The sequence below is a fragment of the Schistocerca gregaria genome, chromosome 1, assembly GCF_023897955.1.
Source record: "Schistocerca gregaria isolate iqSchGreg1 chromosome 1, iqSchGreg1.2, whole genome shotgun sequence".
NCBI lineage: Eukaryota > Metazoa > Arthropoda > Insecta > Orthoptera > Acrididae > Schistocerca > Schistocerca gregaria.
Genome location: NC_064920.1, coordinates 651,805,496 through 651,828,264, shown reverse-complemented (window position 1 = coordinate 651,828,264; position 22,769 = coordinate 651,805,496). Strand labels below are relative to the sequence as shown.

Here is a 22,769-nt window from a genome sequence, read left to right as displayed (position 1 = left end):
GGGCTAGAGTACAGTCAACAAATCAAATTTCTGGTAAAAGAGCTTTGGACAGGATAAAGATGGCATGACGCTAAAGCTTCCTCCAATAGTTTTACCATTGTTGAACTACTGTTACTAAAAAACAAACAAAAATGTAAGAGAACTACAGAGAAAACAAAGACGTTTATGCGTATTTATCAAGGGCCATTCAGAATAATAGGTGAGCCTATTGCAGACGCGTACCGTTTGGAGAATCCGAAAAGGAAGAAAGAACTAGGTCCACGAAACATTGTAGATCTGAAGCGCTTCAGAAGCAACAGTGATTACATTGCGTAGAGAGTTTGAGACTCTTTGACAGATACACAGTTTGGCGTATTGTGTGGTCCCAGTTAGATGAAAATTTATTTCCTTTTATAGTTTCATTCGCTTCCTCTGTTCTGTCTATAGTACGAAAGGAATATAAGTCTTCGTGTTGTATATATGCTATTAGTTTGTAATGTCTTCCTAGTTAAAATTGATTCCTGAAAATGACTATACCTGAATGATGATTTACAAGGGAATATGGGAGGTAGTTTGCATTAGTAAATCCTAAATGTTAAAATAGATTAAATATCATTTGTAATCGTGACAGAAAATTCTGATTACACCATTTGATTGGCCGGCCGCGATGGTCTCGCTGTTCTAGGCGCACAGTCCGGAACCGTGCGACTGCTACGGTCGCAGGTTCGAATCCTGCCTTGGGCATGGATGTGTGTGATGTCCTTAGGTTAGTTAGGTTTAAGTAGTTCTAAGTTCTAGGGTACTGATGAGCACAGCAGTTGAGTCCCATAGTGCTCAGATCCATTTGAACCATCTGATTACATTCTATATATATATATATATATATATATATATATATATATATATATATATATATAGTTCCAGCTTAATAATAAAATAAAATGTCGTGATTATGCGAAGTAGCAAAATTATTTGTGTGCGTGATTTTCAGGCAAAGATTGAAAAATCTAAATCACAAAAATAACTTTGTAACAATGGAAAATTTTATTTCGTATTTCTGTGTCATTTATATACATGATTTGCCAAAATTAATTGTGTCCTGTTTTTTCTTGTGTATGTATATATGTGCATGGTCAATTTTTGTGGTTATAGTACTAAGGAAAATTTTTCTAAAGTCAATTTCTTTTTTAAAAAGTTAGCTGTAGTAACGTCACTCGTTTCTAATACTTAATTTTCTTCAGAAATAAATTTTTTGACAAAAATTAATAGGGGGTGATGTGGTGAAACAAGCGCTGTATCATTTGACAAATAGAGAGGCGAGCAAGTGTGCAGGGTCTTACCACAGTTCACTGTTACTAGCGCCACGTCATCATAACGCACCTGTGCGTAGCATGCAAAGAATTGAGCCATAATCTAAGAATGAAAATAAAATTAAAGAAACTTTTCCAAACTTAGTCAATATATGCTTCTATGTATTAATGTTTAAACTGTTAAATCTCAGAATGATCCGGAGCGATGGCCTCTGTAGTCTAGTTCCGTCAACCCTTCACAAACCAACCAATCAGAATGATCAGATGAATATGTTTCGCTAAATACACTGTTTTTAAGAAAAAATAAGGGGCGCTAATTAACGCAGCTAGAAAGATAACGACAGTTCAGGATGTGCAATCAACTGTTACAAGTCTCGACTTGATTGCAACAATATTTCGGTCGAAAGATTGAAAGAGCTAAATATTATATCCAGAAATATGAAAATTCTTATTTAGCTTCAGTTTGATATGAAAGCATTAACTATATGGCTGCATTTAGCTACCTCTAATAGTTGTCAAGTAATTTACTAAAAACCAAACCTAGAATAGAAACGCCCTTTTACGTAATAGATTACATATTATTTGTAATCGTGATAAAAATTCTAAGTACCCCAGTTGACTACATTCTTTAAATACTACAACTGCACCAAGCTTCAAGACTTTCATGTACGTAACAATCAATACAGGGACATTTAAAGAAGTAGTTGAGAGCTCATGTTCCACTGTCGGTTTCGTTCTATAAATTCTAGCTGTTAAAGTTTAAATGCAGTCGAGCTGAAACTTTTTCAGTAATTAAAACCAACTTAATTCCGTTCATATAAAAATTTTGAAGACTGTAAATTGTTTCGCAACAGAGTTATTACATTATATGCGTCCGAACAAGCGGTCATTTGGATGCTGCTAACTGTACTTAGAAAGGGTTGACAACAGATGATCCTTTCGGTCGCCCGCTGCGCCCATATATAGATACGGCCAGAGAGACAGTGATGACATTACGTCACATGTTGATGGGTACCCCACAAGGGTCTGTGTTGTCTCCCATCCTCTTTAACATTTATGTTAATGATATGCCAGCCATCTCACATTGCCACCTAGCGCAATACGCCGATGATACGACGCTCTACACAATCGATCGCTACACGGATCAGCTCATTATTCGTCTCCCTGAGCCCTATTTACGGCCACTGATGATGTGTCGGTGTTGATACGACCACTCGATATGTGTGAACTATCGTACCACCACCAACGTAAGTACCTGTGTAGTTGTGATACCTGTTGCCTGCTACCTTGAAGTTCCACCGTCGGAGAGTGGTATGGGACTTCACGTGCCACCTCCACACCTTCAGCGTGCACTCCAATAATGTCATTGGAATGACATCATCGTAGGATACAACAAATTTACCCTTACACCGAGACAATGAGAGCGAGATCCACCTGTGACTCTGTACTTCAATCTACCGAAAAAAAAGAAAAAAGTGAGGAGAGACGCTTTGCACCGAGCTATCAATCTGTCTGCGTCAGTCAAACGCCGGCATACGCTGTCTCGGATGACGTCACAGTCAGGCAGCTACCAAACGCATGTTCTCGGTAAAAGGAGGAAGTGAACTCGCGAGGACTGTACACTGACATGGATTTCACGGCAGTAACTGTTTGTGCGTCACCCGTAATGCTGAGAAAACCGCGTGGCCAGTGGTGAGATTGTTTTCCACTTTTGTGGCTAGCAATTAACTTTGTCGATTAGAAGTCAGGGCGATAAATCATTCTACTTGGAACTTACTGCAGAGGTCGCCTCTGAACTGCTACTAGTGCTCTTTTATGATAGGGACATTATTAGTATCACCAGGCATGTTACTGTGTTTGTACGTGTGAAGTTTTGCTGAATATAATAATCTGTTAGAATTCAAAACTTTGATTTATAGTCAAAGTTCCTAATCCTGCTGAGTAAATAGCGAGTGGAAACATTTTCTTTCAGTGAGCGCCAGAAACATGTGGACTTGGCAGACTGGAAATTTTGGTCAGTACGTTTTCCATCAGTTTCTGGCTGACCCCAAAAATAGTTCTAAGGCTCTCGTAAAAAGGCGATGAAAAATAATAATCCACCCACCGCCCCAATGTTTGTTACATCACTTGAAGTTCTATTTAGAAATGTTCAACGTGTCTCATTGTGACTACCTTTCGTAACACTACAAATTACAAGTCTGTAATCAGTTTCCTACCAAATCTTATGAAGCAGGACTTGATGTATGGTGGCAACTGCTTGTGTTATCCGTTGTCGCAGCTCTTCGACTTTTTCCGGCAGCGGAGGAACAAACACTCTGTGTTTAATGTAATCCCATAGACACAAGTCCATTGGGGGTTAAATGAAGTGATCGTGGTGGCCAGGTTATTGTTCCACCACCTTCAATCCAAGTCGACATATTCCTACCAAAGAAACGCGAGAACTTCAAGGTGACACTGTGTTGGCGCAATATCTTACTGGAAAATAAAGTGCCGTGCCCATATCCTGTTGTAACTAATGGTTCAAATGGCTCTGAGCACTATGGGACTGAACATCTATGGTCATCAGTCCCCTAGAACTTAGAACTACTTAAACCTAACTAACCTAAGGACATCACACAACACCAAGTTATCACGAGGCAGAGAAAACCCCTGACCCCGCCGGGAATCGAACCCGGGAACGAGGGCGTGGGAAGCGTGTTGTAATTGAAGCATTAGATATTTTCAAGCATGTCCAGGTTCGACGGCCAATTCCAGCTGACTCGGAAACAAAGAAATGACAGTAACCTTTGTTACAGCTCACAGCATAAGAGACATTTACCTTAGGCGATCCCGTACGTATTCGATTACGTTTCTGCTGACCCCAAGTCTGAACATTATGCTGATTCACTTTACTGCAGTTATGGACCGTGGCTTCGTCACTGAACACAATTTTATTAAGAAATTCATCTCCAACCTGAATTTTATTAAGCATTTGTACACAATATCACTCATTTTTCTTTGTCACTTTCTCTCAAAACTTGTATCAGTTCCAGTTTGTAGAATTTGAATGACAGGCGTTTCCATATTACCTTCCATATTATAACATTAGGCATATTTTATTCTAAGCCGGCACATCTCGTTGCTTTGCTTGGACTACGAATGTAAGATTGACGAACTTGTTTAAGTGCTGCGTCAGAGACTCGGTGAAACGGTTGTAGAAATTAATAACAGTGTGTCTTTGAGGTAGTGGCTTGCGACATTTAGTCCTGAATTTTCTCTGAACTGCAGTAGCGAATTTGAAAATAAGAAACCATTAACAAGACTGCGCACACTCTGCACCGTTATACGACTCCATGATGACTGTTGGAGTAAATCATCGGCGTACGCCACCTAGCGGGAACGTCGGGAATAACAATGTCAGGCGTGAATAAAACCTGAAGTTGTACTGCGTTCAGTTCTGTATCAAACATTTCTGTAAGATACTTCTGTATGTTACAATTAAAGGTTACTGTTGTATAACGAATTTATAAGCAGCCCATAAAATAAGGTCTTACCTGCACCAGCAATGTTTCAACTGCTGAAAAGGGAGCTGTAGCAGTAGTGTGGCCAGCTCCAAACCCACAGTATTTGTTTTTGTAGAAATAACATCTTTTCAAGATTTTATGTTGCTTACAGAAGGTGATAAGAAAAACTTTCTCAGCGAGCCCATGCTTACAGGAAATTTTTTTGCTTCGAGTGTTGTATACTTTCACCACTGTCAGTTTTCTTCTATAAATTATGATGCATTCTGTAAACAAATTTTGCAATTGAATGTCAGTGGTGCCTCTCTCATCTAGGTGCCTCAAGCGGCTATTTGTTTTGTTTGGCCCTCAAGCAAACCCTGACTGACGTTGCACTAATTTAAAAACACGCCACTACAAATAAAGTCGTAGAAGACAAAAGCGTCTCAGTGACAAGTACCCCGCCATACCTCTGTAGACGCAGGGCAAGGGCAACTGCAACAATCATCTCATTGTTACTGGAACATTTTATTGAATTACTCGACTATTTGTGACTGTAAATTCTTATCTTAAGGATCAAGTGCACATAATTGAATTACATACTACCTGCTGTGACATAATACTATATAGTTCTCCACGGTTTTATCATCGTAACAGTAAGAGACTCTGCCAAATTCTGGCTAAAACCAAGGATGAAATGGATACACAGTCAGCCTGTGCCTGGCTTGTGCTGGATGCACGAGTAACTGGCGTCATGAAACAGGCTGTTTCGCCGTTTTACCCTTCTTGCTACCCAGGTGTTGTTTGGTGAGAGGTAAATGAAGTTAGACTTTGGGGATAATAGAGTGCTGAAAAAGTTGCGTTATTTACCTCAATTTGATTGAAAATATTTTAATCTCTGTGAGATGACAGTTTTACTAATTTATAAGATTATTATTGAAGTGTATTCCTTTCTATACCTTTTACTCTGTAAAATTGATTGGACTAAAAACACATCCTCATTTATAATATTTTACCAACTTTTACAGTATAGATTTTTCTGCAACGAGATTCCTTTTTCATCCTCTTGAAATAAACTGTATTCAGCTGGTTTGTGACATGTATCATCTAAGGAAACGCGCCAAATCCATTCACATTCACTAATCGTTTCTACTGTGTTGTTTGACGCTTGATCCTTCCTGGAGATTAACGTACTTTGCTCCTGCAAGATACACAATCTACCTAGACAAGGAACTGCAACTGTTGAAGTTACAGAACTGAAACTATTAAGGAAATACTAACAGGACAAAGTAATGTATATTTTTTACTGTCTCTAGAGAAATTTCTCACCGACGTCAAATTGTGCGACATTTTTACACGTGCTGTTAACGGAGGTTAGATCCGCTGTTGTGCCTAAATATCGTTAACAGTATCAGTTTTTGCATATATCGAGCGCTAGCGAATCTATTACACTCCACTGGCTTCAGTTTTGCACGATTTGGTAACAAGAGAAGTTGGCAATGGCAGCTCTGACGCCGCTTTTGTGGGTTCCTGGTTGTGGCTGGAGGGACGATCTCCGCCGAGGCGGGCGGCCATGTCGTCGCTGATCTCCGCGAAGGTCCTGCCCTTGGTCTCGGGCAGCAGCAGGAACAGGTAGAGGGCGGTGAGCGCGCACATGGCGGCGAACGCCCAGAACGAGTAGTGCGCGCCCACGCTGTCCGACACCACCTGGAACAGCTTCTTCAGAGCGAAGCTGTAGACCGCCAGCACCGTGTTGCAGATGGTTATGGCGACGGACTTCACGGACACGTGGAATACCTCACCGATGAACATAATGAAAGCCGGGGCCGAGGCGACACTGAACGATACCTGAAACAGTATGTGTTCAGTAAAGTTATTACTGATATTTAAGCACCCTGTATATTCTACAGTAATTCGGAAGGGGATTAGGTAGGAAGTAAACTATTAAATGTCCTTTCAGAATTTTTGTTCAGTTCAGTTTAGCTATTTGTGTATTTGATCTCTCACAAATGCAACCTCTCTCTATGTGCTGTGTTACAGTTTAACGTCCCATCAACCTCAGATTGCTGCAATTATGGGGAAGGAAATTGGCTGTGCCCTTTGAAAGGAGCCACACACACATGGCTCTGAGCACTATGGGATTTAACATCTATGGTCATCAGTCCCCAAGAACTTAGAACTATTTAAACCTAACGAAACTAAGGACAGAACACAACACCCAGTCCTCACGAGGCAGAGAAAATCCCACACCCCGCCGGGAATCGAACCCGGGAACCCGGGCGTGGGAAGCGAGAGCGCTACCGCACGACCACGAGCTGCGGACTGAAAGGAACGATCCTAGCATTTCCTTGGAGGAGTGATTGAGGGATGGCCAGATGCAGACGATGTGTACAAGTTAGTTTCAAATTTACCATACACATTATCAGTTAAAAGTGTGACAACATGCTGATGATTTACAAATTTACATGAAGAACTCACCTTTTTACACACCCTCATTATTATTTAACTGTTTTCAATGTCTTTCTCACTCTCCCTTAAAAACAAACGAACACACACTCACACACAAACACACAAACCATGTTATTGTTTTCTTACACAAGCAGTAGCTGTTCAGCAGATACAATTTCTGTTGGGTTTCTAGTTAATTTTATTGTATAGCACACTGCTTACGTCATTAGGGTCGGAGTAAAGATGTTTTGGACTGAACTCCCTGGTCCTGTATGTACAACGCTAAGGCTAAGTGGTCGATAGCATAAGTAATCTAGAATTATATACACTCCTGGAAATGGAAAAAAGAACACATTGACACCGGTGTGTCAGACCCACCATACTTGCTCCGGACACTGCCAAAGGGCTGTACAAGCAATGATCACACGCACGGCACAGCGGACACACCAGGAACCGCGGTGTTGGCCGTCGAATGGCGCTAGCTGCGCTGCATTTGTGCACCGCCGCCGTCAGTGTCAGCCAGTTTGCCGTGGCATACGGAGCTCCATCGCAGTCTTTAACACTGGTAGCATGCCGCGACAGCGTGGACGTGAACCGTATGTGCAGTTGACGGACTTTGAGCGAGGGCGTATAGTGGGCGTGCGGGAGGCCTGGTGGACGTACCGCCGAATTGCTCAACACGTGGGGCGTGAGGTCTCCACAGTACATCGATGTTGTCGCCAGTGGTCGGCGGAAGGTGCACGTGCCCGTCGACCTGGGACCGGACCGCAGCGACGCACGGATGCACGCCAAGACCGTAGGATCCTACGCAGTGCCGTAGGGGACCGCACCGCCACTTCCCAGCAAATTAGGGACACTGTACCTCCTGGGTATCGGCGAGGACCATTCGCAACCGTCTCCATGAAGCTGGGCTATGGTCCCGCACACCGTTAGGCCGTCTTCCGCTCACGCCCCAACATCGTGCAGCCCGCCTCCAGTGGTGTCGCGACAGGCGTGAATGGAGGGACGAATGGAGACGTGTCGTCTTCAGCGATTATGAGTCGCTTCTGCCTTGGTGCCAATGATGGTCGTATGAGTGTTTGGCGCCGTGTAGGTGAGCGCCACAATCAGGACTGCATACGACCGAGGCACACAGGGCCAACACCCGGCATCATGATGTGGGGAGCGATCTCCTACACTGGCCGTACACCTCTGGTGATCGTCGAGGGGACACTGAATAGAGCACGGTACATCCAAACCGTCATCGAACCCATCGTTCCACCATTCCTAGACCGGCCAGGGAACTTGCTGTTCCAACAGGACAATGCACGTCCGCATGTATCCCGTGCCACCCAATGTGCTCTAGAAGGTGTAAGTCAACTACCCTGGCCAGCAAGATCTCCGGATCTGACCCCCATTGAGCATGTTTGGGACTGGATGAAGCGTCGTCTCACGTGGTCTGCACGTCCAGCACGAACGCTGGTCCAACTGAGGCGCCAGGTGGAAATGGCATGGCAAGCCGTTCCACAGGACTACATCCAGCATCTCTACGATCGTCTCCATGGGAGAATAGCAGCCTGCATTGATGCGAAAGGTGGATATACACTGTACTAGTGCCGACATTGTGCATGCTCTGTTGCCTGTGTCTATGTGCCTATGGTTCTGTCAGTGTGATCATGTGATGTATCTGACCCCAGGAATGTGTCAATAAAGTTTCCCCTTCCTGAGACAATGAATTCACGGTGTTCTTATTTCAATTTCCAGGAGTGTATATGAATCTTCCAGGTGTTTTCGAACTATGATTGACTATGCAGAACATACTACATAAGGAAATGTGCTATGAGGGTGTCTACAACTACACTTAACACTAGGAAAAACCCTTACTACGAACATATACGTTACAAACACTTTCTTCTGAACGAAAAATTATCCCAGAGCTTGAAGGCATTATACAATATTAAATAAAGGTGGAACAAATAAGTAAATTTTTTTACTATTGATACCCAAAATAGGATTGTATCTGTAATGCAGAAGTTAAGGATGCTACATGTTAAAAATCTATAACATAACAAGTTCGGGTTCTTACAAACACAATAATTTGAACCAAAGAAATACAGGAATTAATGTTGCCTCAACAGCCAGGTCATTAATGTTGAAGAGCGAATTTGAACTGAGACAAAAATTGTCAGTGTTTTTCACAACTCAATCATCCCAACATTTACTTTAATTGACGTAAGGAAAACTGTCTCTGCATGACCAAAGTAGTACATCTATGCGGTTTCTGGCTCACAGTTCGTAAACTCTGTGCCCAAGTGTGATGTCACATGTCCAGGTTGCCTTCATCCAGGTCTAGGTGAGAGAGGAGGGGAGAAGTGGGGACAGAATGTGAGTTGGCACATACACACACACACACACACACACACACACACACACACACACACACACATACACACACACACACATTTTGCTGTCACAATCACAGCCCAGTATTTTACAGCCATTGAGAATGAAACAGCCAATTATAATCAGTTTCTTTGTAGCTCAAACATAACTATTGTTCGCTCTTTGTACCCACTTGGTGCAAGGCGCAATGGATATTCAAATTAACCGCTGCAGTGTTAGTGCCACATCTCCAGTGTATGTATTATTTATCTACATATCTCGAGATAATGCCACTACTTCTGTTAAGAGGCGCTTGATGCAAATACCTAACTCTGTTTTGGCCTTTGTACCCACTTTGTGCAGAGCACAATGGACCCTCAAGTTAAGTGCCACAATGTTATTTGCACAACAAAAGTGTATATACTCTTTATCAAAATATTTAGAGATACTGGTACTACTTGCACATCTTACAGGTAGAGATTAGATTAGATTATATTCAGTTTCCGTTACACAGAACGTGGGTGTGGGTGTGGGACAAGTCAGAAAGTGTAGCATAAAAAAACGTAAAACATTTGAATGTAATTCCCACTTCCCTGATCATTTGTCAGGAGACTGTCAGAATATGTGAATATATTACAGTAGACTAGAACTACTAATATTTACAGAGCTAACACACTATCAGAATGAAAGATAGTTATACACTTTTAATAAATCTATCATATACAGAATACCTTATCTTGATGTTGTGATCAAGTGCTGTCACAAATGAAATGTAACAGACATTTTTGATTTAGGCTGGTCTAACAGTCTTTGGTAGGATATTCTTCTACAGAGCAGAAGGAACTGCCTATCAAGAAGTCTTTCCAACTCTATTTAAACTGTACATTACCTGAAACCAAGTTTCATATGGTTGCTGGCAGTTCAAGGTACACTTGATGTCAAAAACTAACTGTGCTTTAATCTTTGTACCCCGTTCGAGCAATGCACAGTTGGTCCTCGAATTAATTGAATCATTTTTATTTCCTAGTTTAAATAGCCTTTATTGTTTGTCAAAAACGTGTTTTAGTCGACAGCACATCTTTTGTCACAGTCTGAAGATCAGAGCACAGAGTATATGTTAATCAGAGCCAGCCTCCCTGGTAATTTACCCTGCACAAGACCAGACACTGTCTTGCGAAGGCCATATACAACATTTTTGTCCAAAGTCCGATGATAAGGGTGCAAAAAGTACGATGATCAGTGTCCATCTCCCTACTACTGGAAGCTACACAGTGGCCGACATCATTTATTATACACTCTGCAGATATTTTAATTTTGCCTTTTATGTCCTGAATAGGAGTTTTGTTAAGCCATTCACACACTTTGAGTGTATATTGGCAACTCTTACTCTAACTGAATCTGTTTATACATTATTCTCGGCAACTCAACATGGAGACTTAGTTAATATTTATATTTAAAAAGTTAAATATAACCAAATTAACCGCAAAAATTAAATTCTTTCTTAAGAAACGATATATCCTTAAGATACAACATATTTTTTAGTGTTACAGACCGTTCCTTCCCTAGTTGTTCTTGGCAGTACACTAGTGTACAGCTGCTCCCCACCCCACTCTGATTGTAACCACTTGCTCATACACGCACGACCCACACCACTGTAATACAAAAACACGTGCAGGTCTGGACACATCAACAAGTTCCAACTTGTCTTAGACCTTAAGCACACCATGTATGTATGCATCTTAGCAAAGCTCCTGACACCACACAAATGTGGCAAGGAGGGAGGTGGAGATGAGAGAAGGGAACCACATGTATGTGAAATCGATGGCACTGTGCTAAGAAGTGTAAGGTTTTGGACAAGTCAAGACTTGTTGATGTGCTAAAACTTGCGCTTGTGATATTTAGCATGTTAATGAGATGCAGGGTACTCATGTATCAAGTTGCTGCAAAAGGGACTACTTGTGTAATAATGGCTGACAGCAGAATTAATTATGATCCAAGAAGAATTCTTGTCTTATGACCCCACACTAGAGGCACACCTGTATGAACTAATTTAGAGTCAAGTTGATATCAAACCCAAGGATTTCAGGGCACATCCCACACGAGGTCAAAGAGTCACCATCAATTCAAGATGGTGGTCTCTATCACATCACAATCCAAAATAGACGATCCAAGCTAGCAGACCAAGATAGAACTATCTCACTAGACCTCAAGGTCAAAGTCAAGGAGACACAGTTCTTGGTACACAACTGCACCTGACACTATGATTTATTATTACGTGATACCTTGACACAATAGTGGGATGATTTCTAGCACACCTGTGGGATGTCTAGAGTATTTTATTATTACAGGCTGAGTTTTTGAAGAAGCTCCCTAATGTAAAAACTATATACATGATGGCAGTCTAGTCCACTTATACTTGTGAGAGAATTTTTTTAACAGTTGCACTCTTGCTACATAAGAACCACACTGTGGAGGTCCTGTATTAATTTGTTTAGATAAATCACATTTCTGCTAAGTAACAATTACACTGTGGCGGTGTTGGGTTCATTTGCAAAACAAATTACATTGAAATGTATTATACAGAACTGTTACAACGCACATGAGTGTGTTTGACACAGTGGAACACTATTTGCAGAGTTCAAACCATTGGATAACCACCTTTAATGACTATTCGTTGCTGAACTGGTTAAGTCTTAAATTCTGTATGAAAATTCGATTTGACCTGTGTAATGTAGGCAGCAAATTTTCACAACTTTGGTAGAACATGGTGATACATGCAGTAGTATGTTACAGTTTTTTTGTTTTTTGTCTGTAACCAAGAGCACTGTTCGTAATCGGAAAAGAGTCTTTTACACGAATCGATTTTGGCACAAAATTCACTGATTTCGGATCAAAAACATCTTGTTTCACAAATTCATCTTCTCCTTTAACCTTTATGATGACTTCTTCCTCCTGATATACATCGACTCTGTGTAAACTGTCCTTTAAACACATATTTTGACCGTCTCTTTAATGACTGCAGATGTGAAAGGATATTTTCTTCTATTAAATACCTAAGCAAAGACATTTAAATCATCTATGAGCAGTATTCCAGTTATATGATGTGTCTTCTTGTATGCAGTATGTAGTGTTCAAGACAATGCATAAATATTTTTTTCATGTTTCTGGGAGCACAACGATGCAACTGCAACTAAATTAATTTAATGAGTGTAAGCTATATTTAATCGTGATAATTTTGTATAGGGAGTTTATTTATATTGCTTCCTCTTTTTCTAATATGCGCTTTATGACAATGTATATAAGATAGATATACAGCAGATGTGTCACTTACTTCTACTGCTGTGAAAGAGTCATCGAGTTCTATTCTTGTACAAGCTAACCGTTTCATGTAAAGTGCCTAAGTTAGTTGTTAAAATGGTATAAACCTAGAATTGTATATAGACATTCCGCTAAAATGTGGGGAAAGACTTAATGGGAAACATGGGCGGGATTGTTTCTGAATGAATGTAAGCTTTCTGCAGCTCCCATCCCATAGCTTTCGCTAACATTGTTCTCTTAACCCATAGCAATTCTAGCTATCACCTTCCTAGGATGGTATCAATCTTCTTTAACACATTCCTATGGATATAACTAATTTTAGTTATTCTTACAATATAATATCTAAGAGATGAAGTTTCCCCATGAGCCAGTGTCCAGCTGTAACACTAGATTTATATATATTTATTTTTGAGTCAGCAGTCTTCTGATTGGTTTGATGTGACCCGCCATGAATTTCTACCTGGACATGAGTCATGTACATCTCTTCATCCCAGAGTAGCACTTATAACCTACATCATCGATTACTTGTTGCATGAATTGGAAGCTCTGTCTTCCTCTGCAGTTTTTACTGCCTACAGCCTTCTCGTACCATGGAAGTTACTCCCTGATGTCTTATCTGATGTCCTATCATTCTGCCCCTTGCTAGTGTTTCCCTAATGCTCCTTTCTTCGCCGGTTCTGCATAGAACCTTCTCATTCTTTGTCGCATCACTCTACCTAATTCTCTAAGTTCTTCTGTAGCATCATATCTCAGATGCTTCATTCTTTTCTATTACAGTTTTCACACAGAACATGATTCGCTGTCACGCAATGCTGTGCTTCAAAAGTGCGTTCTCAGAAATGGCTTCCTAAAAGTAAGTTTTATGTTTGATGCCAACAGACTTCTCTTAACCAAAAATACACTTCTTGCCTGTGGTGGTCTGCTTCTCATGTCTTCCTTAGTTCAGTCATCAAGGGTTATTTTGCTTTCAAGATAGCAGAATTCTTTAACTTCGTCTACTTCACGATGACCAACTTTCATTTTTAAGATTTTCGATATTCACATTTCTTATACCTCTCGTTACTTTCGTCTTTCTTCGATTTATTCTCTGTTCTTATACTGTACAAATTAGGCTATTCTTTTCATTCAAGATATCCTGTAATTCTTCTCCAACTCCACTGAGGGAGGCTAGCATTGTCACCGGCGAATATTGTCTTTAATATCCTTTCATCCCGATTTTGTATCCCACTCATGAAACTTTCTTTTATTTCGGTGATTACTTCTTCAATATATAGATGGAGCAGAAGCGGCGAAGGACTACGTCCCTGTCTTATACCCTTTTCAATCCGAGCAGTTCCTTCTTAGTCTTCCACTCTTATTGTTGTATATATTGTATATTGCCCATCTTACCCTGTAGCTTACCCGTAATTTTCTCGAAATTTCTAACACTTTGCACCATTTCACAATGCTTCTTCTATATCGACAAATCCTATGAAGGTGTCGTGATTTTTCATCAGTCTTGCTTGAATTACCAAGCACATTATAGGAACTGCATCTCTGGTGCCTTTACCTTCCCTAAAGCCAAACGATTTGTTATCTAACAGATTCTGAATTTTCTTTTCCTGTCTTTTGTACACTATTTTTATCAACCAAGTGGATACATGAGCTATTAAGCTGCTGGTGTGATCGTTCTCCGACTTAACAGCTCTTGTTATCTTCAGAATGATGAGGATGACATTTTCCCCGAAAGTATGGTGATATACATGGTTAATAGGAAGTGGCTTAACAGAGAGAGTACGAAGTATAATAGTAAACAATGATGCATCATATGAGATATATGAGGGTTGTCCAGAAAGTAAGTCCCGATCGGTCATGTAATCGACACCACAGTGAAAACCCGATGAAGCTTCGCACAGATGTGTTGGGTAGTGTCTCTAGTATGACCGTCGACGCATCACGACACTCGTCTCAGTTGTGAGCGCACTGTGAGCGAGTAAAGATGCCTAGAACAAAGATGTCTCCTGCCAAGTAGGAGGGCGTACTGAGAGGCTTTTCCTTAATGAATGCAGCCCACCTAACACAACTGCCACGCACTTCCTTCTTCATGGCAGTTCTCAGGCGCACTCTGCAGGGGCAGTGAAGACGCCTCTGCACCCTTTTCGACGGGACGTGTTCGTTTACCCACAACACAGCCCTAATTGGCTCGTCCTGAAGTATCATCTGTGATCACATGAAACGCTGGATACGAAGACAACACTTTGGCGCAGGCTACACGCTATAGACCAACGTAGAGAATTATCGGAAAGCAAAGGCGGCTGCCTTCTATGACGATGGTGTTGGAAATATGGTATAACGCCACAAATGTCTATGTCTGAGCGGCGACTATGTAGAGAAGTATCTGGAAAGTGTAGCTAACTTTTTCGAATTAGATTAGCTAGTGTGTAGGCCTAGAGATCGATGACCTCAACAGTTTGGTCCCATAGGAACTTACCACAAATTTCCAAAAATAAAAATTCTTTATTAAAGTATGAGTATGTGTTTCCCTACATTACTTAGTTACTGTACTTAAGGTTTTTAACATGGCAGCCCCTAGTGGCTTGTACCTCCGTTGCATTTTATTTTAATTCTGATATCTGACACTGTCAGGTATGACCGCAGCTTTCGTACTTTTTGGTTCGCTATGCTGTAACATTTAGTTTTAATTTTGTCCGAAGTAGGTGTCCCTTGTGACACCAAAACCTAGGTTACAAATTAATTGTGTTCGCGACTGAGGGCTGCGTTTTTCAAAATTTTGTTTTTATTTCACTTAGAAAATTATAAGATGTTTTGTTAATAGAAAAATTTTGTTTGCCAGATGAACCATTTCAACATATTATTGGAAAAGAAATACAGTACCAATAGATTTGGTTTATCATTTTTGTCATCGTTCGTCATATTTTTTATTTTGCCAGAAATGAGGAAATATTGTTGTTTTGCAATCTTAGTATGCATTATTGTGTGTAGAACCACGAATGTGGACTTGACTGTACTTATTAATACATAGTATATGCAATTAAAAGGTCACGAAGATAATGTATGTATTTATATTGTTTATCGTTTTATGTTAGTGTTCTTAATGGCTCCAGCTTAAGAAGAAAACATGGGGATTTGTACATTGTCTTATTTCGTTTTATTATTGCAAATTCTGTACAACAGGACTTATAGTGGTATTATTTGCACAGCTTATATTTACACAGCATCGTTTACGGTAATTGGACATGGAATAAAGAGAAAATAGTCCTTCCCTCCATCTCCCCTTAACATTTAAGTTAATATCGTAGATCACATAAACCACGCATAGAGCGTCCTACCCACGTAAGTTGATCTTTGTCTCGTTTGCCACGATGTATCGCTGTACAAATTTCAGTACTACCTGACAGTAGAAAATGTCGTAGTTGTATGTATTGTTTGCATTATGCCGAAAAATCATACCTGCAGATTCGATATTAGCTAATGTGGTAAACATTTTCAACTCTTGTTTACTTGCAATTTTTGCATCTGCTTACACAGGGCTTAACTTTTATTTACTATATTTTATATCAGGCCACCACGAATTGCCCATGCAAGTGACTGTAACCCAAAACATACATAGTTAATAGGTTAAACATTGTAAGTGCCCTTTTTATTCTATTTTTTGTCTGATTTTGTTCTAGGGAGTATAGTCAATGGTTGCTTTGTAATTTGTATTCCGATTATGATCTCCTGATATGTTTGCAGTTATTTGAGAATGGCTACTTAGCTGGAACGTCGTAGTATGCAAAATAAAAATAAAAAGGAAATAAATAACCACCAATTTTGGGGAATTTTCCAAATAATAGCAGACTTCTGTGGTATTATTCAAGTTTTCCACTGGTGTGACATGTATTGTGTGGACTCTTAAATTTTTGCATTCAACATTGTTTCATGACAGTTACACTGTTTTACACTGACTTCTACAGTATCCTGTTTGCAGTAGTGCACAGTAGAAGTCGGGATGGGGGTTGGAGGGGGGGGGGGGGGTAAGGATGAATCAGTGCAAGGAGCTGCCTTGAGTATGGACATCTGCTTGCAGTTTACTTTTAAACTGTGTGTGATGAGGTACCTTTACTGTTGATATGTTTCGACAGCACTTTTTATGAACGCTCTCAGCATGTAGGTATTTCTGACGGTAGTTTCAACCGTAGACAGGATCGTATGTGCGCACGGAGTGGTCTGTTTTGTCAAAACCTTTGTAGTTAAAATTATTACGATTACTTTTCATGTGAATTTGTGTTGCTGAAAGTAAGTAACAAAGAATTTTTGTGAAGTGGTGACATCATAGTTTGCGTCATGTGTTCGACATCGTATCACATGTAGAGTAATTGGCGAATTATGCGATATGTGAAAAGGCCTTTAAACTGTAAGAATTTATTGGTATTGAGTAGAAACATTTTATATTAGCCTGTATGAACAATTGAACAGAAAAACCAAATGTGGGTGACATTCAATTGACAATGTTGGGAACTGAGACGGTCAGAAAGAGATGTGAAATAGATTAGGTAATATGTGATTAGCTTACAGTATGAATGACGTACAATAACAGCAGGCCGATGTTCTCGCTTACAATAGGTTTTAAAGAGTTGAATATTAATTTCCAAATAAACCTTTCGTTGATCACGCAGTTACTTGGAAATAAAAATTCCATTACAACTTGCAGCATTACACGTAAAAACAAAAGGCATTTGCACCCAAATATAAAAATATAACGAACAAATTTCAATGGACAGGAATTTCTTCCAGACTGTGAACATTGCCTGGGTAGACACTATCTCATCGCAACGTCCAAAACTGTCGTTTCTTCAAGGCTAGTTCGGCTGCTTCAATACATATAATCGCTATTTGACAAAACAGAAAAGTTACGTTTACCGTATTTCCCTCAAAATAAGGAGCTCAAAATGCTACTACGGAAAGGGATCAACGCCCATAAGATACGTTAATAAATTCTCAGTAAAACCGGAAGTTCATACATTTCAACAGATTTTTTTCTGTTTGTCACCAGTCTTCTGATTGGTCTGATGCGGCCCGCCACGAATTCCTCTCCTGTGATAACCTCTTCATCTCAGATTAGCACTTGCAACCTACGAACTCAATTATTTGCTGGATGTATTCCAAACTCTGTCTTCCTCTACAGTTTTTGCCCTCTACTGCTCTCTAGTACCATGGAAGCCATTCCCCCGCGTCTTAACAGATCTCCTGTCATCCTGTTCCTTCTCCTTATCAGTGTTTTCCACATATTCCTTTCCTCTCCGATTCTGCGCAGAACTTCCTCATTCCTTACCTTATCAGTCCATCTAATTTTCAACATTCGTCTTTAGCACCACAACTCAAATGCATGGATTCTCTTCTGTTCCGGTTTTCCCACAGTCCGTGTTTCACTACCATACAAATGTTGTACTCCAGACGTACATTCTCAGAAGTTTCTTCCTCAAATTAAGGCCGATATCTATTAGCAGACTTCCCTTGGCCAAATGGCTCTGAGCACTATGCGACTTAACTTCTGAGGTCATCACTCGCATAGAACTTAGAACTAATTAAACCTAACTAACCTAAGGACATCACTCACATCTATGCTCGAGGCAGGATTCGACCGTAGCGGTCGCTCGGTTCCAGACTGTAGCGCCTAGAATCGCACGGCCACTCCGGCCGGCGTTCTCTTGGCCAGGAATGCCCTTTTTGCACATGCTAGTCTGCTTTTGATGTCCTCCTTGCTCCGTCCGCCATTGGTTATTTTACTGTCTAGGTAGCACAATTCCTTAACTACATCTAGTTGGTGATCATCAATCCTGATATTAAGTTCCTTGCTGTTCTCATTTATACTACTTCTCATTACCTTCGTCTTACTTCGAGTTACTTTCAGTCCATACTCTGTACTCATTAGACTGTTCATTCCATTTATCAGATCATGTAATTCTTCTTCACTTTCACTCAGGATAGCAATGTCATCTGCGAATCGTATCTTTGATATGCATTCACCTTGAATTACAATTCCACTCCTGAACCATTCTTTTATTTCCATCAGTGGTTCCTCGATGTATAGATTGAACAGTAGGGGCGAAAGTCTACATCCTTGTCTTACACCCTTTTTAATACGACCGCTTCGTTCTTGATAGTCCATTCTTATAATTCCCTCTTGGCTGTTGTACATATTGTATATGACCCGTCTCTCCCAATAGCTTACATCTATTTTTCTCAGAATTTCGAACATCTTTCACCATTTTACATTGTCGAATGGTTTTTCCGGGTCGACAAATCCTATGAACGTGTCTTCATTTTTCTTTAGCCTTGCTTCCATCATTAACCGCAACATCTGAATTGCCTCTATCGTGCCTTTGCCTTTTCTAAAGCCAAATTAATGGTCAGCTAGCGCATCCTCAATTTTCTCTTCCATTCTTCTGTATATTATTCTTGTAAGCAACTTGGATGCATGAGCTGTTAAGCTGATTGCGCGATAAATCTCGCGCTTGTCAGATCTTGCCGTCTTCGGAACTGTGTGGATGATGCTTTTCCGAAATTCAGATGGTATATCACCAGACTCATACATTCTACAACCCAACGTGAATAGTCGTTTTGTTGCCACTTCCCCCAATGATTTTAGAAATTCTGATGGAATGTTATTTATCCCTTCTGCTTTATTTGATCTTAAGTCCCCCAAAGCTCTTTTAAATTCTGATTCTAATACTGGATCTCCTACCCCTTCTCACTCGACTCCTGTTTCTTCTTCTATCACATCAGACAAATTTTCCACTCATAGAGACTTTCAATGTATTCTTTCCACCTATCCGCTCTCTCCTCTGCATTTAGCAGTGGAATTCCCGTTGCACTCTTAATGTTATCACCTTTGCTTTTAATGTTATCGAAGGGTGTTTTGACTTTCCTCTATGCTGAGACTGACCTTCCGACAATAATTTCTTTTTCGATGTCTTCACATTTTTCGTGCAGCCATTTCGTCTTAGCTTCCCTGCACTTATTATCTATTTCGTTCCTCAGCGCCTTGTATTTCTGTATTCCTGAGTTTCCCGGAACATTTTTGTACTTCCTCCTTTCATCGATTAGTTGAAGTATTTCATCAGTTACCCATTGTTTCTTCTCAGTTACCCTCTTTGTACCTATGTTTCCTTTCACAATTTCTGTGAAGGCCCTTTAGAGATGTTCATTCCTCTTCAACTGTACTGCCTACTGAGCTATTTCTTACTGCTGTATCTATAGCCTTACAGAACTTCAACCGTATCTCGTCATTCCTTAATACTTCCGTACGCCACTTCTTTCCGTATTGATTCTTCCTGACTAATGCCTTAAACTTCAACCTGCTCTCCATCGCTACTATATTGCGATCTGAGTCTATATCAATCCAATATCTGATTTCGGAATCTCTATCTGACCATGATGTAATCTCACTGAAATCTTCTCGTATCACCCAGCCTTTTGTGATTCTTGAACATAGTATTCGCTATTACTAGCTGAAACTCGCTACAGAACACAATTAGTTTTTCTCCTCTCTCATTCCTGGTCCCAAGCCCATACTCTCCTGTAAACTTTTCTTCTACTCCTTCCCCTGCAACTCCATTTCAGTCCCCCATGACTATTAGATTTCATCCTCCTTTACATACTGTATTACCCTTTCGATACCCTCATACATTTTCTCTATCTCTTCACCTTCAGGTTGCGACGTCGGCATGTATACCTGAACTATCATTGGCAGTGCTGGTCTGCTGTCGATTCTGATAAGAAAATCCTTGTCACTGAACTGTTCACAGTAACACAGTCTCTCCCCTACCTTCATATTCTTAACGAATCGTACTCCAGTTATGCTAATTTTTGCTGCTGTTGATATTACCCTATACCCATCTGACCAGAAATCATTTTCTTTCCCCTTGACTTCACTGACCCCTACTATATCTAGATTGAGCGTTTGATTTTCAGATTTTCTAGTTCCCCTACCACGTTCAAGCTCCTGACATTCCACGCCCCGACTTGTAAAACGTTATAATTTCGTTGATTATTTAATATTTTTCTCACAGTAACCTCCCCTTTGGCAGTCTCCTCCGAGAGATACGGATGGGAGACTATTCCGGAATGCCGGCCGTTGTAGTAGAGCGGTTCTAGGCGCTTCAGTCTGCAACTGCGCAACCGTTAAGGTCGCATGTTCGAATCCTGCCTCGGGCTTGGATGCGTGTGATGTCATTAGGTTAGTTAGGTTTAAGTAGTTATAAGTTCTAGAGCACTGACGACCTAAGATGTTAAGTCCTATAGTGCTCAGAGCCATTTGAACTATTCCGGAATCTTTTGCCAATGGAGAAACCATCATGACACTACTTCAACTACAGGCCACATGTCCTGTGGATACACGTTACGTGCCTTTAATGCAGTGGTTTCCATTGCCTTCTGCATCCTCATGTCGTTGATTATTGCTGATTCTTCCGCCTTTAGAGGCAATTTCCCACCCATAGGACAAGAGAGTGCCCTGAACCTCTGTTTGCTCCTCCGCTCTCTTTGACAAGGCCTTTGGCAGAATGAGGTTGAATTCATATGCAGGAAGTCTTCAGCAGACAATGCTAATTATTAATCAAAATGCTGGTTATTAATCAAATTCTGAGCATCGGCGGGAACCTGGAACCGAAGTCGTTCTTGACTATGAATCCAAGTCACTACCCCTAGTCCACGGGTGCTATTCGGTTAACAGGTACGTAGCACCTATTCAAACAATATCTTCCTTGTGAACACAATTGGCTCTTTACTGGCAGGCAGTATTCCTATCGACAGGATATCTCAAGTTGATTCCACGTTTCTACATTGCCAGAAGGGTTCTGACAGCACTTCTCTCAAGCGGCTTCTGATGAAACTGCGTTGCTATGGAGTATCGTGTCAGTGCTTTTTGGTTTGTTATTTTCTGTCAGTAAGATCACATTTTGTGGTAATCAACGGAAGTTCTCAAGTGAAATAAAATTGATAGTGGCTTCTCAGGGAACTGTCAGAGGCTCCCTGCTCTATTCCTAATCCACATAAACGACTTGTGTCAATCTGAGCAGCCCTATTATACTGTTTGCAGATGACGCTCTAATTTACTTCCTAATAAACTCGCCAGAAAATCGATAGAAGTTGCAAAATGATTTACACAAAATACCGGCATGTTGAGAACGTGGCAATTGAGCTTCAACAATAAAAAGTTAGGTCTTCCATGTGAGTACTAAAAATTGCCTTAAATTTCGGTAACACGATAAATTACACAAATATAAAAGTTACTAATCCATTTAAATAACTAGCGATAACAGGTAGTAAAAGATTAAATTGGAACCATCACATTGAAAATGTGGGTGAGATGAGTCAAAGACTGAGTTTTATTGGCAGAAAGAAGATGCAAAAAATCTATTAAAGAGCCTGCCTATACTACATTTGTGCGTCCTTTGCTAGAGTATTGCTGTGCGGTATGGATCTTTATTAGATAGGTCTGACGGAGAAATCGAGAAAACTTACAGAAGGCAGCTCGTTTTGTATGATCGCGTAATAGGGGAGAGAGTGTCACGGACATGATACGCGGAGATGGGTTGGCAATAATTGAAAGAGAGGAGTTTTGCACGAAATTTCAGTCATAAACTTTTTCCTCCGAATGTGACAATATTTTGTTGACTCCCAAGTACACTGCAAGAAATTACCATGCTAATATGATAAGAGAACTCAGAATTAGCGCAGCAGAATTTAGGTGTTCATTGTTTCCACGTGCTATTCGAGACTGGATCAGTCACGAAATGGTCTGAAAGTGGATCGGTGAACCCTGGGATAAGTACGTAAGTGTGAATTGCGTAGTGGTCATGTAGCTGTAGATGAAAAGTCCAGGGTGGAT

The 22,769-nt window shown here is 40.6% G+C and overlaps 1 protein-coding gene across 1 annotated transcript in view; it reads right to left on the bottom strand.

Moving 5' to 3' along the window:
- Positions 1–4,200: 4,200 nt before the first annotated feature.
- The window catches only part of LOC126300409 (facilitated trehalose transporter Tret1-like), a 34,327-nt gene continuing 15,758 nt past the window's right edge, over positions 4,201–22,769 (bottom strand). Inside the window, exon 3 of the mRNA XM_049991679.1 lies at positions 4,201–6,616. Within this exon, the coding sequence (XP_049847636.1) occupies positions 6,215–6,616 (402 nt within the window). The 3' untranslated portion in view covers positions 4,201–6,214. The remainder of the gene's footprint in view (positions 6,617–22,769) is intronic.